This window comes from Geotrypetes seraphini, chromosome 16 (assembly GCF_902459505.1).
Source record: "Geotrypetes seraphini chromosome 16, aGeoSer1.1, whole genome shotgun sequence".
Classification (NCBI taxonomy): Eukaryota; Metazoa; Chordata; class Amphibia; order Gymnophiona; family Dermophiidae; genus Geotrypetes; species Geotrypetes seraphini.
In genome coordinates this window covers 37,393,841-37,409,566 of record NC_047099.1, presented here as the reverse complement: position 1 = coordinate 37,409,566, position 15,726 = coordinate 37,393,841, and the positions used below count along the sequence as shown (strand labels likewise).

The window sequence follows — 15,726 nt, the reverse complement described above, 5'->3', positions numbered from 1 at the left end:
CTCAGGTTCTGTGGTTCTTTGGCGCTGCCCCGAGAGAGTGGCGCAGCTCAGCACCCAGAAGCCCGTTTGATTCCATTTTGCCTTCCTCTACTTTCAGATCCATTCTATGTACCGCCGGACGGGCGCCAGCTTCCAGAAAGCACAGGAGGAGTTTACCACGGGAGTGTTCTCCAGTCAGGCTGTGCGGAATGCGGCAGCAGGAGCCGCCCGCAGTACAATGCAGCCATAGCAGGGGTGTGTCTGGAGGCTGAACGGGACATGTTTTATATTTATATGCATAATGAATAATGGTCTTGAGATTGCTTTCATTCAAGCTGTCTCCCTTCTCCTCACCCTTTTTTTTTTTCTCTCTTCTTTGAAGAGAGCATATGGGGCACTCACATTCATTGGATGACATAATGCTGTATTAACCAAACTGAAAGCAGCTTCCAGCTTCACCTGCCTGTGTAATAGAAGCACTTACTGTCTGTAACCTAGCCAGAGGGTGCAGAGGCTCTGCTGGTGCCGAGTGCCTGAGGCAGGAGGTGCTGTCCCCGACACCAGCTGAAGGACCTGTGGCTGACCTGTATTGGTGCAGATTTGGCTATGCATTGCTCTTTGTGTTCTTTTTGTACAGTTTACTTTTTTTTTGTAATGATGGAAGAAACAGCTGTCCTTTCAGTACTTGGACTATTTAATATTTTAGAAATGTTGATTCAAAGGAAAGAAATCGAAATGTATTTAAGAACTAGCTGAACTTGGGTGAGGAGGGCTTTCTATGCTGCTAATTTGGAGGGGAAGGAAGAGGAGGTGGGTTTGCTTTACCCTTCATTGTGTGGTATAACCATAATGCTCCAGAGAATTGGATTCATTCTTACCAGAAGGACCTACTGTTGGTTTCAAATTGCACCTGTATACCCCTCTGCCCCTACCTCCCACACCTGAGGGGTTCTGGGCAGGAACCACGGCACACTGTTAATGGCAGGAGGGTCCCTGTGCTTGCTGTTTGCCCTAGGCCCTGCTTTTTGACTGCTGGTTAATACTAGAGTGTCTGCTTCACATTTCTCTATGTGCCATGGATTCTACTGAACCTGCCAGGAAAGGAAAGGTGACCCCCCCCTCCCTTCACATTTTGAATATTTGCATAGTCTGTGCTGGAAGAGAGAGGGCTGCTTCCTTCTCTCCTGGCCCAGTTTGAGAGCAGCCTGTTAAAATGACCAGCTTTGCACCTCCAATGTGGTGTGGCCTTTGCTATGCCCAGACCTTTTAATCCTTTGGAGTCATCTCTGTTTTTATCTGTATATTTATCACATGATGGCATCTGCCTCTTCACACAAATAAATAAATTCAATGCGTAAACTGGGAAAGTCAAATTACACAGGTTTCTTACTTTCCTAGTGCCCCTTGCACAGGTTTGTCTGAGGCTGGCACTGAGTGGCTCTGTGCCAAGGGTGAGCCCCAGGGTCTTGCATGCTAATATTCTCTGCTAATCTGTAGCCCACTTCTGACCCAGTAGGAGGAGCGCTTAGCCCTGTGTAAGTGTACTGTATTAGTCAAACCAAGTCCTTGTGCTGTGCTATCTTCTCTCCCTCCTTTCTCCACCACCCTTTGGGCTCTGTATTATTTTTTGGAATGGAGAAACATGCCTAGGCTTCGCCCTGGAGATTTCTCCATAAGGGCTGGGAATTAACTCCTAGTAAGGAGTCACAAAAAAGGGAAAACCATAGCAGTAGTAAGAGATAAAATCTCAGGTGTGCAAAGCCACAAGTACCAACTTGGTTTCCGACCAGTAGGGTAGCAAAGACCGTATTAAATCCACATCAAAGCCAATGCAGCAGGTGTAATAACATGTTATGGCGCTAGAGTTAGTTAGATATCTCTAATGAGAGAAAGATCCATTTCTGAGACTGCACTGAACCGATTGCGGGAGCGCACCGATCTTCAGCCCCTACACCATCTAAATCTAATCCAGGATTTATGAGTCGCACTATGCCTGAATAGGTTCAAGGTGACTTACGGAACAAATTTGGCAATACAGTTTAGTGCAAAGTAACAAAGTAGAAGAGGAGCATTATAGAACCATGTGATTCTATGACGTGAAGATTGTTATATCATGCGGCCAACGAGATAAATTGGGTTCAGAAATGTTACAAGAAGATTACCTTGCCTACAGTTACATTACATATAACACAGTGAGAAGAGCTATTACAGTTGATGCAAGATGTCATGAGGTAGATAGTGTCTGCTAAAGTTACAAGCTGGCGGTTGATGGTGTACTTGGTACCAATGTGGCGATGAAGTGAAGAGTGGTTACGCGAGTCGGTTTCCTTGAGTGTGTTATGACCAAGTCTGGTTCACCCTGATGATTGTGGGATTTAGTTCTTGTTAGTCTATCCGGAGTCAAAGAGGAAGGTCTTTAGTTTTTTGCGAAATGTAAGGAATTTAGGTTCAGATCTGATGATTGTTGGGAGATCATTCCATAGTTTCGTGCCAGAGAATGTAAACGTGTTGAAAAAGATATTTGAGATTTTTTGTTGAGGGGAGGTTCAGCTGTATTCTGACAAGATTTCTGTGTAGAGAGGGCCAAGCTGAGGAGAATTAAATGGTTCAGCGGATTTTCCATGAAGTATGCGGTACATGATGCAGGATGTTTTTGAAATTTATTCAAGATGAGATGGGTAACCAGTATAATTGAGAAAATTAGGATTAGCATCTGCACAGGTATGGCAAATGGTTGTTGATGGAAGTATGGTTGATGTAAGTATGGTCAATTCTTTCATAGTGAAGATGGCCTTCTTCCAGAGGTTGGAGACTTTCGGTTCAAGAGATAGTGTGGAGTCTAGAATGACACTTAGCACTTTGGAGGATTTTTCTATCGCAAGGGTGTTTCCTGAAGAGAGGATGATATTTGTTGGAGCTGGTTTTAGTGGTATATGAAACCAGAGAATATTGGTCTTTGATGTGTTTAGTTTGAGTTTGTTGATTGTAGCCCAGGTTTGTATTTTGTCTATGTTGTCTGAGATTTTTTTGAGTTATATCAGATCAGTTGGTGGTTAGTGGGTTGAGGAGAAGGATGTCATCTATGTAGGATAGTATGCATTCATTGTCGTTGAATTTGATATTACATTACATTAGAGATTTCTATTCCGCTATTACCTTGCGGTTCAAGGCGGATATTGCCTAATGAACTCATAAATTGAACAAAATTGGGGAAAGTGGAGGGCCTTGGGATACTCCACAAAAGGCCTTCCAGTTGTTGAAGATTTGGGGGTTTTTTCTTTTAATTTATCTATGTATAGGATCTTTTTTACCTTCTGATCCGAGGGTTTGTGGAAACTTTGATGAATATCGGGCATGGTTTCCTGCTTGGTCCTTTTGAAGGGCCGTTCAAAGGGCCCTTTGGCAGAACCCACTGGCCTTTTAAAGGGCTGATGCAGGGCTGGAAGGAGTCCCAACGTTGTTAGCCCAGCACAAAGGAGTCTGTATTGGGTTTTATGTCGTTGGTTCTTTGCTACCGTACTGTCTATATCGGAGTTAGAACTGCAGGTTTCCACTAACCCTGATTTTTCAGTGTTAGCCTGGGCTGAGGGTGCCACACTGCCTTCCAGAGCTGCCCTGGACCGTAACCTGTAGGGTCCTTAGCTAAATTAGGTCCACAGACTGCTGCTCTGCCAGTGTCTCTTGCTGCCTCTGACCTTCCCCTACCACCTTGCTGGGCTCCCACTCTTCTGTTAATGCAAAAAAGTGAATTTGCGAAGTGAGCTACTAAAAAATCTTGCCCTTTTTTTTTCTTTCATGTTAGAGTTGTCTGGGGTCATAATTTGGGGACTGACAATTCTTCTGAAACGCTGGGCACCTGGAGGGGGGGTTAGATTTGTAGCTGAAGTGAGTCCTTATAGATACAGGGGAGGCAATCAGGAACAATGAGGGAGAGGAGAAGTACCTGCACTTTTTAGCACTGCTGGAAACAATACTTGGCAGGTGTTGAGAGAGGAAAGTCTTTAATCAGTTAGCAATGTACTGCTCCCATGCATCCTGCTAATATATCTAATATGGGAATGTGATCTTTGGATTATTATTTTTTTTTTTTCTTACTGCCAGGCTAAATCCTGTGGCTAACTGGAAATAACTTTTCAGGGGTTTTGTTTTATTATCATCATTGTTGCTGTGCCAAAAACTGCAAATCCAATTTTGATTTGAAGAATAAAGGTGGTTTGCCTTGGTGTCTTTTGTTTAGCGTGGAGAGTGGCTCAGAGTTACAGAGCTGAAGCGGTGTCGATTCTTGTATTAGTGTTTTGTCTCTCGCAGCATTTTCATGGAGAGCGTTTTGCGACCAGGTAACTTTGGCCTAGATTCACTGAACTCACCGATCTGAGCGATCCGTGGCTGAGTCTTGCCAGGTGACTGATTCACTCCGAGTCCTCATGCAAATGAATGTGATTGGGCACACGCCCCACAGCGACCCCATGGATTGCTGCAGACCGTCCTCTTTGCCTATAGATGCGATCCCCGCATGTGAGGTCAAAACAAAGGGGGGGGAGGGGGGTGGCTGCAATTTAATAGAACAGAACACACTTTTAACCTGCGAGTTAAAACCACAGGTTTGCACTGCAGGGACAAATTTCAGGGCGGCAGAGAGCAGGAAAGTCGGCTGGACTGTAGGCGACTGGTCCTCAGAAGTTGCTTCTTTTTGGATCGGTGTTCCTTCTTCTGCTTAGTGAATCGCTGCCTTCCTACTTATGCAGGCAATTTCCCCTCATTTGCATGTGCGGATCGGAGATTGATCGCACAGCTGTTTAGAGAATCGGGTCGGGGAATGATCGCAAAACCATCAGTACACGAACGGTAAGTTTAGTGAATCTAGGCCTTTATGTCTCTGCCGTTCCTTGGATCCATCAGCTCTTTCTTATTACTAACTTTTCAATGGCTACGAGCAGGAGCCTGGTGGGCAGTTTCTGATCATTACAGCGTGCAGCACCATGTCACTGAAAAATGCTCAGCTGTTTGTGAGCTAAAAAGAACTAGATTCCTGGAAAAAATAAGTGCTAATCCTTGCCTGGCGTTGCAAACCCCTTTCTCCCCATCTTCTCCCTAAGGGCTGAGGCTCCTGAATGCAAGACCCAGCAGTGAGGGACTGCTGCTTGTAAGCTGCTGAAGCGATGAGATTAAAAATAGATCCCCCTTTTTTTTTTCTTTGTGATGTTATTGTGCTGACTGAAATGAGCCTGTGGTTGAATGCTCCTTCCAGTATCTTGAAAGCAAGAATTTCCATTAAGGCAGTTAAGAACAAGCGTAATGCCCAAGGGGCCTCGATGAAAGACAAGTTGATGATAGAGGAGGCATTAGCCTAGCCGGGAATACTGGGGGAAGGGATTAGGATCTGAAAACATTCCCATCCCACCCTGCTTCAATCTTAAGGGAGGAGGGGGAAATGAAAAGATGCCCTGGAGATAAAATGTTAAAATCTACTAAATTACTCAGTTTCTGATAATATGCAGAAGATTTTGAAGGCTAGCTCAGCACAGTCAGATAAAATAAGCCAGAAGCATCTTGTGCTTGGAGCTGTGGAATGCTGAGCTCTAGGTTCCAATCCCACCACTAAACAGGAAAAGGTTGATGCACAGTTTCTAGATGTATTTTTATAGAGAGGTTGATTTGGTGGGGTAAGGAGCAAATTGTTCTATGAAAACATGCCATTAATGCCTACAAACGGAGACTGATTTCAATGGGGAGGGGGGGGGGAGGAGGAGCTGGAAGAGCTCTTCTCTTGCCTTTCAGTAAGCACTCCTTGCAAGCCACTTGTTTGGACCCCAAGTCCCATGGTGCAGTGTGGTATGATGTCATGGAGAGGGTGGGCTATGGATGATCTTCAGTGCTGTCTCAGCATCCTCTTGGAGCTGCAGGGATGGGAGGGCAGGTACCATATGTCTGCAGGGGGGAGGCTGCCCTAGGGACAAGAAGAGCCAGGGAAGCACATCTGGCAGTAGTCCTGCACCCTGCATTCCAGGGTTGGGCTTGCAAAAGTCAAGCAAGTTGCTGGTTCTTGGTTCCCTCCAGCTTCTAGTCGTCGTCTTCCTTAGCAGCAGTTTTACACCGGGGGGCAGCACCTTCCAAAAATGGATCAGTTCTGGACCTCTGAGGCATTTCCAGCTGTGAGACCCCAGGTGGAAGAGAGCTGCAGGATGCAGACGAGGATCGGAAGATAAGGACAAGAGGACACCTCTCCCTTTGGCCCCCATTCACCCCCCCCCCCCTTTTCCTCTGTACTGTAAGGTAAGCCCTGGGCTGCTTTCTGCCAATGTCCATCTCTCTGCTCTGCTTGATGCTTTCTAGTACGTTTGCCTCCTTTCCAGGGACTGAACCTGAAGAATTGCCTTTGAGGTACTATATATAGAAGAACAAATCTCCCCTCCTCCCACATGCCTGAGTGGATCAAGTGACCGAGGAATTGGTGGATCGATGCAGCCACTGTGCATTTGGTGACTTATTTTTGGGTTTGAAATCTGACTGTACAGTATGAAAAGTGCACTTTATCAGAAGTCTAAAAAGGACCTTAGGCAGAGATTCTGAGTTCTACGTGGTCCAGGTCCAGCCGCGGAACTCTTCCAGCCTGGTTCTGGTCTTTCACAGAGATTTGGCCACAATTCTGTCGATCTCTGCTGCTTTTTTTTCTTGTTTACCATGAGGATTGAAAAACCTCTCTTCAGGCTGCAGCACTTGGAAATCTATTACAAATAGATTGGGGGGGGGGGTCCCCCTTAAAAAAATAACTTTAGCAGAAACCAAAGATTCAGTGCCGTATTATTAGGGAGTCAAGCTTCCTTGATGTTTTTTACAGAAAAATGGACTGGCTTTTATTTAAATAACAATTTGTCTTTTTTAGCCTTTTGTCTGAGGACAATCGATCGACCTTCCTTACACTTTAGCCTCCGGTGCAGGACCTTGAGTTACAACAAGGGCCCTGCACATACGGGAATTGCACCCTCTTCACACTGGAAAGACCTTCCAAAGATTAGAGTGTTGTTTACACACTCAAAATGCTGCTAATAGCGGGCAGAAAAGTTCTCTGGGTCTTGGTAATGGTTGTCTACTTCTCATGAGGGTGATTGTTTGCAGCCTTCATTGGACCTTTCTCTGCTCTTGCTGGGAAGCCATGCCTTCTTCATCGGACTCCAGTCTTTCCCTAACTGCCAGGGCATCCCGTAGCCTCTCCCATCTCAGGATGCAGAGAGCCTGGTCTCAGATTCTTCTGGCGGTGGGCTTCGTCCAGGTCACCCTGGGAATCCTGATTGTCACTTTCAGTTTGGTGGCAATCACCACCACGCCGTCCCTTAAGATCAAGCAGTCGTGTCCCTCTTGGGCTGGCTTTTCGGTAAGTGATGGCTGATGAAATGGGATTGGACCATTTAAATACCTCACACTAAGTAGATTTTCTCATTTTCGCTCTGAAATTCTTTGCAGATTGTGTTAATGGCAGGTTGTGTTAATGGCTTGGAACTTTATGGTACTGATTTATGGTGCTAAAGGTTCTCTGGTCCATAACATACATGGATTTTTCCCCTGGTTATAAGCCCCTTTCCAGATCCATAATTTAACATAAATTTGCCTAAAAGAGCTCTGAAATGTAGTAACTTAACAATTAATGCCATGTACCAAGGCTGCCACACAGAGTGGAAAAAATCCTACTATAGCCAAGTCCCCTTTCTTTTTGCAGTCTGTGGTTGCAAAAAATCTCAGATCAAATGTACAAGAAACATGGGACATTACAAAGGCTTATTCCAGCTGCTGCCCCCCCCCCCCCCTTCCATGTTATGCCTGGGAGCTCTGTATCACTTCATGGGCAATCAATATCTGCTGTACACTGCCTTGAGTGAATCTCTTCATAAAGGCAGTTAATAAATACTGTTGACTCTTTCTCCCCAGCATCTTGGTACAGAAGATGGATGAGGAGGACCATGAGATGTAGAGGTGGGACTTGTTGCCTTTTCACTAGCGTAGGGCTCATGCTTCGTCTCTCAGGTGCCCCCTGAACTCGTTCATACACTCTCAGACTCCCAGCTCAGAGCCACTTAATTGCTTCTTTGCTTCCCTGCCAGCTGCTGTTTCTTCTTTGGCGCGAGGCAGGTCCATTAGCTGAAGGGCTGCGCTCAAATGTCTCTGGAGTGGACATCTTGTTACAGTGTGCTATGCTCTGGATCAGTAAACCAGGCCTCTGAGAGGAGGCAAGGGGACAGGTTTTTAGATGAGATATTGCGGGGTGGGGAAGATTTTTTTTCCTATGGGTAATGAAATCCTGGCCTTTGCAGTGAGCTTTGATACAAGTTAAACATCAGGGTAATTTAATTCTAACCCAGTCTGAGCTTATTGGGGAGAATGGAATAGAAAATACCCTCTTACCTTCTAGGATTCCATTTTGGGGGTTTTTCAGGGTCTAAGAAATAAATTACATTACATTACATTACTCCGGGCTGGGCATAAGGATAAGCAGCATAAAAACTGTTTTACTACTTGGGGATCTAGCTAGGTACTTGGGACCTGGGTTGGCCACTGTTGGAAACAGGATACTGGGCTTAATGGACCTTGGGTCTGTCCCAGTAGGGCATTTCTTAATGTAGATATATAATGAAATGTGCACTGAATTTTATCTAATATCTCAGTGTGTGTCTGCTTCCTGAATAAACAGAGCTGCCACGTTGTCTGCTCCAGAATTGAGATTCTAAGCCAGTCCTGGATTTCTGACAGTCCCAGCCTGCTGCATTATGGGGCCTATAGTTTTGATTTCAGTTAAGGGACTACACATCTCACAGGGTGTTGGGAGGCAAGTGCAAGAGCCCAAAAGTCTGGAACCAGGCAACTCGGCAGCCCTGGATCAGGGGAAGAGAAGCAGTTCTGGCTCTCGATTTATGGGAAGGCAATCAGCCCCTCCAGTCTGTCCTATTCAAACACTGGACGCTCTCCGTTCCATGCAGAGGACCCAAGAAGCTGACTGAACTCCAAAGCATCTGGTGGATGAAAGAGCAGGTGGGAACTATTTTGAGTCATTGGTAAGTGTGTTGGGCAAAATGAATGATGTTATACTGAAAAAAACCCAAAATTACCATATACCAACATAGCAACGTAGTAAACGACAGCCGATAAAGATCTGAATGCCCAGTGGTCTCGCTCGCTATACATTCATGGTTAAATTATCTTTAAGATTTCTGGGCAATAGGCCATAGAAGTCCACCCAGACTACGCAAACCATCCTGTCACTGGAGCTTCTATCAAAGCCCTCTTCAGCTTATCCTAAACCAAATAGGACAGAAGACGCTACAGGGATTCAAAAAAGGTTTGGATAAATTCCCGAAGGATAAGGGGATTGAGGGATACGGATAGAAGTAGAGATAGGTTTTTTAGGATGAGGCAGGAACCACTTGGCAGGTTATGGACCTGATGGGCCGCCGCGGGTGCGGACCGCTGGGCGCGATGGACCTCTGGTCTGATCCGGTGGAGGCAACTTCTTATATTCTAAATCACCATATATGGGACACAGACCTTGCAGGCTTTCATTTTCTAGAGATCCTCTGTGTTTGTCCCAAGGGGTGTGCTTCTAATTCTCTCATGGTTTTCATCTCCATTACCTCCCTCAGGAGGCCATTCCAGCCATCTACGAAACATTTTTTCCTAATGTTACTCCCTAAGTTTGCCACTCTGCAACCTCAATTCACACCCTCTAGTTTTACCATTTTCCTTTCTCTGGAAAATATTTATTTCTATATTCATACCTTCTGAGTATTTAAATGTCTGTATCATATCTCCCCTGTCCCTCTAGAGATATTTATTTTTAAAATGTATATACCATCTATATCTAGATGGTTTCCTTATAAAACAAATAATGATTATTCTCCAAAATTAAAGATGAAAAAATATCTTTTTGTCAATTTTTTTTTAACTGTTTCTAAGGACTTCAGAGGTGACGCAAGACCACGTGTCTGTTTGGAGTAGATAACCACCATGTCTCATCATTAGTCCATGTTTGTTTAAAGTGTAAAGGTGCTAAGATAGACAAACTAATAATAACAGCTTATATACCGCAGTACCGTGAAGTTCTATGCGGTTTACAAAAGACTAGAAGGTACAAATTGATTGAACTTAAAAGAGGTGAAAGAAAGAAAGTGGTAATAGGTCAAAAGAACCGTTGAGGAGAGAGAGATGATTGGGTCAGTTGTCTAGATACTTTAGGAACTTTCTGAATTCCTCGTAAGTAGTGGGCGAGAGTAATTGTTCTAGATCTTTACCCCATAATGCTGCCTGATGTGAGAGAAGGTGTTCATGGTGTTTTTTCCTTTAACTGGGAGGGAAACAGAGTTCGAATGTGAGCTTCTCTTGTGTCTGTTGGCTGAGAAGGAGAAAAAGTCAGTTATGTATTTAGAGGCTAGTCCAGGGGTCTCAAAGTCCCTCCTTGAGGGCCGCAATCCAGTTGAGTTTTCTGGATTTCCCCAATGAATATGCATTGAAAGCAGTACATGCACACAGATCTCATGCATAGTCATTGGGGAAATCCTGAAAACCTCAAGGAGGGACTTTTGAGACCCCTGCTAGTCCATATAGTACTTTGAAGCAGAAGCAGGCGAACTTAAACTTTACGTGTGCTTCCACTAAGCCCTTTATTGATATACTACTTAAAAAAACATGAACTAATGAAATATGGTAGTTATCTATGCCAGGGTTCTTCAACCTTTTTATACCTATGGACCGGCAGAAATAAAATAATTATTTTGTGGACCGGCATTGGTCCGAGGAGCGGCGGTTAAAGAACACTGGGCTAAGTTGTGGGCCAAACCCCGCCCATCTCTACCCAATTTCCATCCCAGACCCCGCCCCCATAATAGTACTAATTGAAACACTATTTTTTCCATTCATTTTTCATGGATACAGAATATAATCTTATTAGCACAAAATTAAACTACATAAAGCACACTGACAGCAGATGTAAATTCTCAAAATTGACATAATTCAATTACTAAATTCAAAAATAAAATCATTCCCCCCCTACCTTTCTTGTTTCCCTTCCTCCATGCTTTGCTTTACCTTCTGGCCTGCTCCCACCTGGCCATTTTATGCCGCCCCCGGTATTATCTTCAGGCCAGCTCCCTCTTCGTCACTGATGCAGTGCACAAATCTGCGAGCAGCAGCGCCTTGCGTGTCCCGTGCCTCATCTGGAAGCCTTCCCTCTGACGTTGCAACGTCAGAGAGAAGGCTTCCGGTTCAGGCACAGGACATAGAAACATAGAAAGATGACGGCAGATAAGGGCTACAGCCCATCAAGTCTGCCCATACCATTGACCCCCTTTTAAGTCTACTGGCCCCCTTAACTCTACTGACCTGCTCTATTAAGTCTATATCCTAGTGACCCTATTCATTGGTATGACTCTTGCAGTGATCCCACATAGGTATCCCATTTATTCTTGAAGTCTGGGATACTGCGAGCCTCGATCACCTGTACTGGAAGCTTGTTCCAATGCTCTATCACTCGTTCCGTGAAGAAGTACTTCCTGACGTTTCCACGAAACTTCCCTCCCCTGAGTTTGAGCGGACGCACGTAGGAGCTGCTGCCCGTGGCTTTGTGCAATGAATCAGTGAGGAAGAGGGAGATGGCTCGAAGATAAGACCGCATCGATTGCACCGTGAACCGGCGGTTGAAGAACACTGTTTTGGGCCTGATGCACATGCTGGCCCTGTGGACCGGCAGGAAATTTCTGTGGACCGGCACCGGTCCACGGACCGGTGGTTGAAGAACACTGATCTATGCCAAACAGTCATGGTCTTGTGAATGTCACCTCAAGTCCTTGGAAACGGTAAAAAAAAAAAAAAAATTCTGACAAAAAGAGGATTTTTTCATCTTTAATTTTGGTGAATAAGCATTATTTGAATTGACTTTAATACTTTTGTGCTTATTCAAAAAATTCCTAATATCTAGTGCCTACTTGCTCTCTCTCTCTATTCCATATAAAACATACATAACATAAAATCAACATTACAATAAGCTGAATCTTCATGACATTTCTTGCCCACTTCCATCTCTTATCTGTACAAATAGAAATCATTCCTTACATGAAAGTAGATATAAAATGGCTGCCTTTTTCAAGTGTTTTGCTTTTTAATTTCAACCTGTCGGCGCATTAGACATGATTCATGGAATTGAGCCAGCATGGGTTCGGCAAAGTTGAGTCTTACAGAACATAACCTAAGGATATTTATATGCCATTTCAACCAATAGTTCAGAACTGGTTTGCAGATCTCAAGTTTCAAGTTTCAAGTTTAATATTTATTTGATTAATCGCCTTGTCAATATTCAAGGCGATTTACATATGGATAAAAAGATATAAAATAATAAGAATTTAAAAGAATTAAAAACTAACTAGACACAGACGATTACTAGACAAACTGGAAACAAGAGGAAGGTAGGGGAAGAAGTTACAATGTAATTGAGTAGAGTGGGAAGCCAAATAAGGAAAACACAAGAGGATGGGATAAAAAATCATTGAATGTGTGAAGAAAAGAACAGTAGAATCCAAAATTTTAAGTATTGATTAAAAGAAACCAATAAAATTAAATAACAAATGCATCGTTAAATAAGAAAGTTTTCAGTTTTTTTTTAAATTTGTCTAAATTGATTTCTTCACGTAAATAGATAGGCAGAGAATTCCAAGTTTGGGGTGCCGTCACCGAGAAAATATACTGACGGCGTGTATTTATTATTTTTAATGAGGGAATCATTAGTAAATGCTGTTGATCTGATCTTAGAGTTCTATTAGAGGAATAAGGAATTAATAGTTTATGAATAAAGGCAGGAGTTTTAAACAGGAGAGATTTAAATGTGAGCAGACAAAGTTTGTGGAAGCCAGTGAGCTTCCTTAAGAAGAGGAGTTATATGGTCGAATTTTTTAGCTTTTGTAATAAGTCTGATGGCTGTATTCTGAATAATCTGAAGACGTCTGATTTCTTTTTGTGCTATACCATTAAATAAGCTCATTAAATCTACGGCCTCCAAAATTAAGTTAGTATAATCTAGACCATTAAATAAAGCATTGCAATAATCTAATTTTGAAATTACAAGAGAATGGATGAGAATTTTCAATGAGTCGTTACTGAATAGCTGAGAGATAGAGCGTATCTGTCTCAGTCTGAAAAATGAAGACTTAATAACACTGCTGATGTGATCATGAAAAGTAAGTTTATGGTCCAAAATTACACCGAGTATTTTGGTTTTTTGTACAGCTTGCAATGGGTGTCCTTTAATAGAGATTGAACAGGAAGGAAAGAACAAAACTCTTAGATAAGTTGAATAAAATGCACAAAATTAGATATTCAAGAACTTCTTAAAAAGACAGGACTTCGGTAACTTTCAAAAGCGTAAGTAATTTTGTTCAAGTCTAATAGTTGCAGGTCATTGATAGGTCAATATTATAATGTTTGTAATACTTTAACATTACAATTTCCAAGTTTAAAAGGATTTATATATAAAAGACTTTACTATCTCCTTTCCTTATCAGGCTGCCTTTGTATGGTCAATCTTGCCAAGTCAAATATGATCTATTAGTAACTCTTACTATTTTTTTTTAAACATTTTTGTTTTAGAAATGTAATCTTATCAGTTAATAATGGGATGATGTCTTGTTACCTATGTATACGAGGGGCGTTCAATCATTTACTTGAGTATGAAAGAAAGTAGCAAGAGTGTTGAAATAAGTCTGCATGTTATAATATGTCTCAAGGGGTTCATAGACAAAAGCGTGCGACGACAAAGGCGCGCCGACAACCCAGCGCAGACAACTGAGCGCAAGGTGGAAGCGCGCCAAAGAAAAACAGTATTTTAAGGGGCTCCGATGGGGGGTGTTGGTGGGGAACCCCCCACACTTCACTTAACAGATTGCGCCGGCATTGGGGGGGGAGTCTGGGGGGTTGTAAACCCCCTCATTTACTGGAAACTTAACTTTTTCTCTCTTTTTTTAGGGAAAAAGTGAAGTTTTCAGTATAATGGGGGGGTTCCCCACCAACACCCCCCGTCGGAGCCCCTTAAAATACTGTTTTTCTTCGGCGCACTTCCGCCTTGTGCTCAGTTGTCTGCGCTGGGTTGTCGGTGCGCGCTTTTGACCTGTCACGTCTCAAGGTTACTCATGCACAGTTGCGGCTCAGTGCGAGTCTAACATTCCAAGAGACAGGATGTCAGGAAAGTCCTCATGCAAATCAAGTAAAAACTGCTAGATTTTGAGCACCGTTCAATGATGACATTTCTAACAAAAGAAGGGGAAAAGCCAAAGGAGATCCATGAATGCATGACTGCAGTTTATGGTGAGTCTTCCCCATCATCCTACAGAGTAAAAGTTTGGAGCAAGCAATTTAAGTGGGGTCGAGAGTCCATTGAGGGTGGCCTTCACCCTGGACAGCCTGTGGATGCCACTTCCACAGAAATGCGCGAGAAAGTTGAGGATCTAATTTTGTCAGACAGACGAATTAAGGTTTCCTGAATAGCTGAAGAAATGGGCATCTTGGCGGGTACAGTTTGGAAAATAATTCATGAAAAGTTGGGCACGTCCAAGGTTAGTGCAAGAATGCGGAAGCCATGTCAGAAGGCCACAAGGCTCCGGTACTGTCAGGAAAACTTGAAAATGCTCTGTGAAGGCCAAGTGAATTTTTTTTTAATCATTTGGTGACTGGAGGTGAGACTTGGGTCTATCACACAGATCCTGAGTCCAAAATGGAGTCAATGCAGTGGAAGCACAAGTTATCCCTGGCCCCAAAAAAGTTCAAGACGGAAAAATCTGCAGACAAAGTCACGGCAACTGTCTTCTGAAATGATGATGGACTTTTGCTTCTGGAGTTCATGCCACACAAGACCAACCATAACCGGGGAGAGTTACGCCAACACAATGATTGCTTTGCGGGAGTCGAGGAGAAAAGATGAGGAAAACTCGCAGCAGGCGTGTTGCTTCTTCACGACAAGAATGTCCTGACAATCGCAGGCTGCCATCCGCGAATGTGGGTTTCAGCAGCTGAACCATCCACCCTACAGTCCTGAACTGGCTCCCTCGGATTATGTCCTGTTCCGAGTGTTGAAGAAATCTCTCCGTAGATAGCGGTGTTTGAAAATTCTTTCTTTCCTACCGAGGTAGATAAATGATTGAACATCCCTCGTATAATAGGGTGTCAGGTCAAAAGCGCGCCAGGACAAAGGCACGCCCAGACAATTGAGCGCAGCGCAGAGGCACATGGCGCTCTAAATTACTGTTTTTAGGGCTCCGACGGGGGGCGTGGGGAGGAACCCCCCCACTTTACTTAATAGACATCGCACCGCGTTGTGGGGGGTTGTAACCCCCCACATTTTACTGAAAACTTAACTTTTTCCCTGTTTTTAGGGAAAAAGTTCAGTTTACAGTAAAATGTGGAGGGTTACAACCCCCCAAACCCCCCATAACGCCGGCGCGATGTCTATTAAGTAAACTGGGGGGGTTCCCCAACAAAACCCCCCGTCGGAGCCCCTAAAAACTGTAATTTTGTGCGGCACGCACCTCCGCGCTGCGCTCAATTGTCGGCACGCGCTTTTGTCTTTCGCGCCGTTGTCTATGAACCGTATAATAGTCGAATTGATGTTTCTTTATATGTAATTCACTGTGAACTATTTGTTGTCAATAGCAGAATAGAAATGATTTAACTGTCATTTCTGAAGAGAGAGAATTCCGTAGAATTACAGCAGCAAAACTAGAG

The 15,726-nt window shown here is 43.7% G+C and overlaps 1 protein-coding gene across 6 annotated transcripts in view; it reads left to right on the top strand.

Moving 5' to 3' along the window:
- LOC117350234 (dual specificity protein kinase CLK2) overlaps positions 1-15,726 on the top strand; it is an 82,779-nt gene that overhangs the window by 51,409 nt on the left and 15,644 nt on the right. Inside the window, exon 9 of one of the 6 annotated variants that reach the window (XM_033924383.1) lies at positions 98-4,203. The exons of the other annotated variants lie outside the window; for them this stretch is intronic. Coding sequence (XP_033780274.1) covers positions 98-229 — 132 coding nt within the window. The 3' untranslated portion in view covers positions 230-4,203. Of the gene's footprint in view, positions 1-97; positions 4,204-15,726 lie in introns of those variants that run through there. 6 annotated transcript variants of the gene reach the window in all.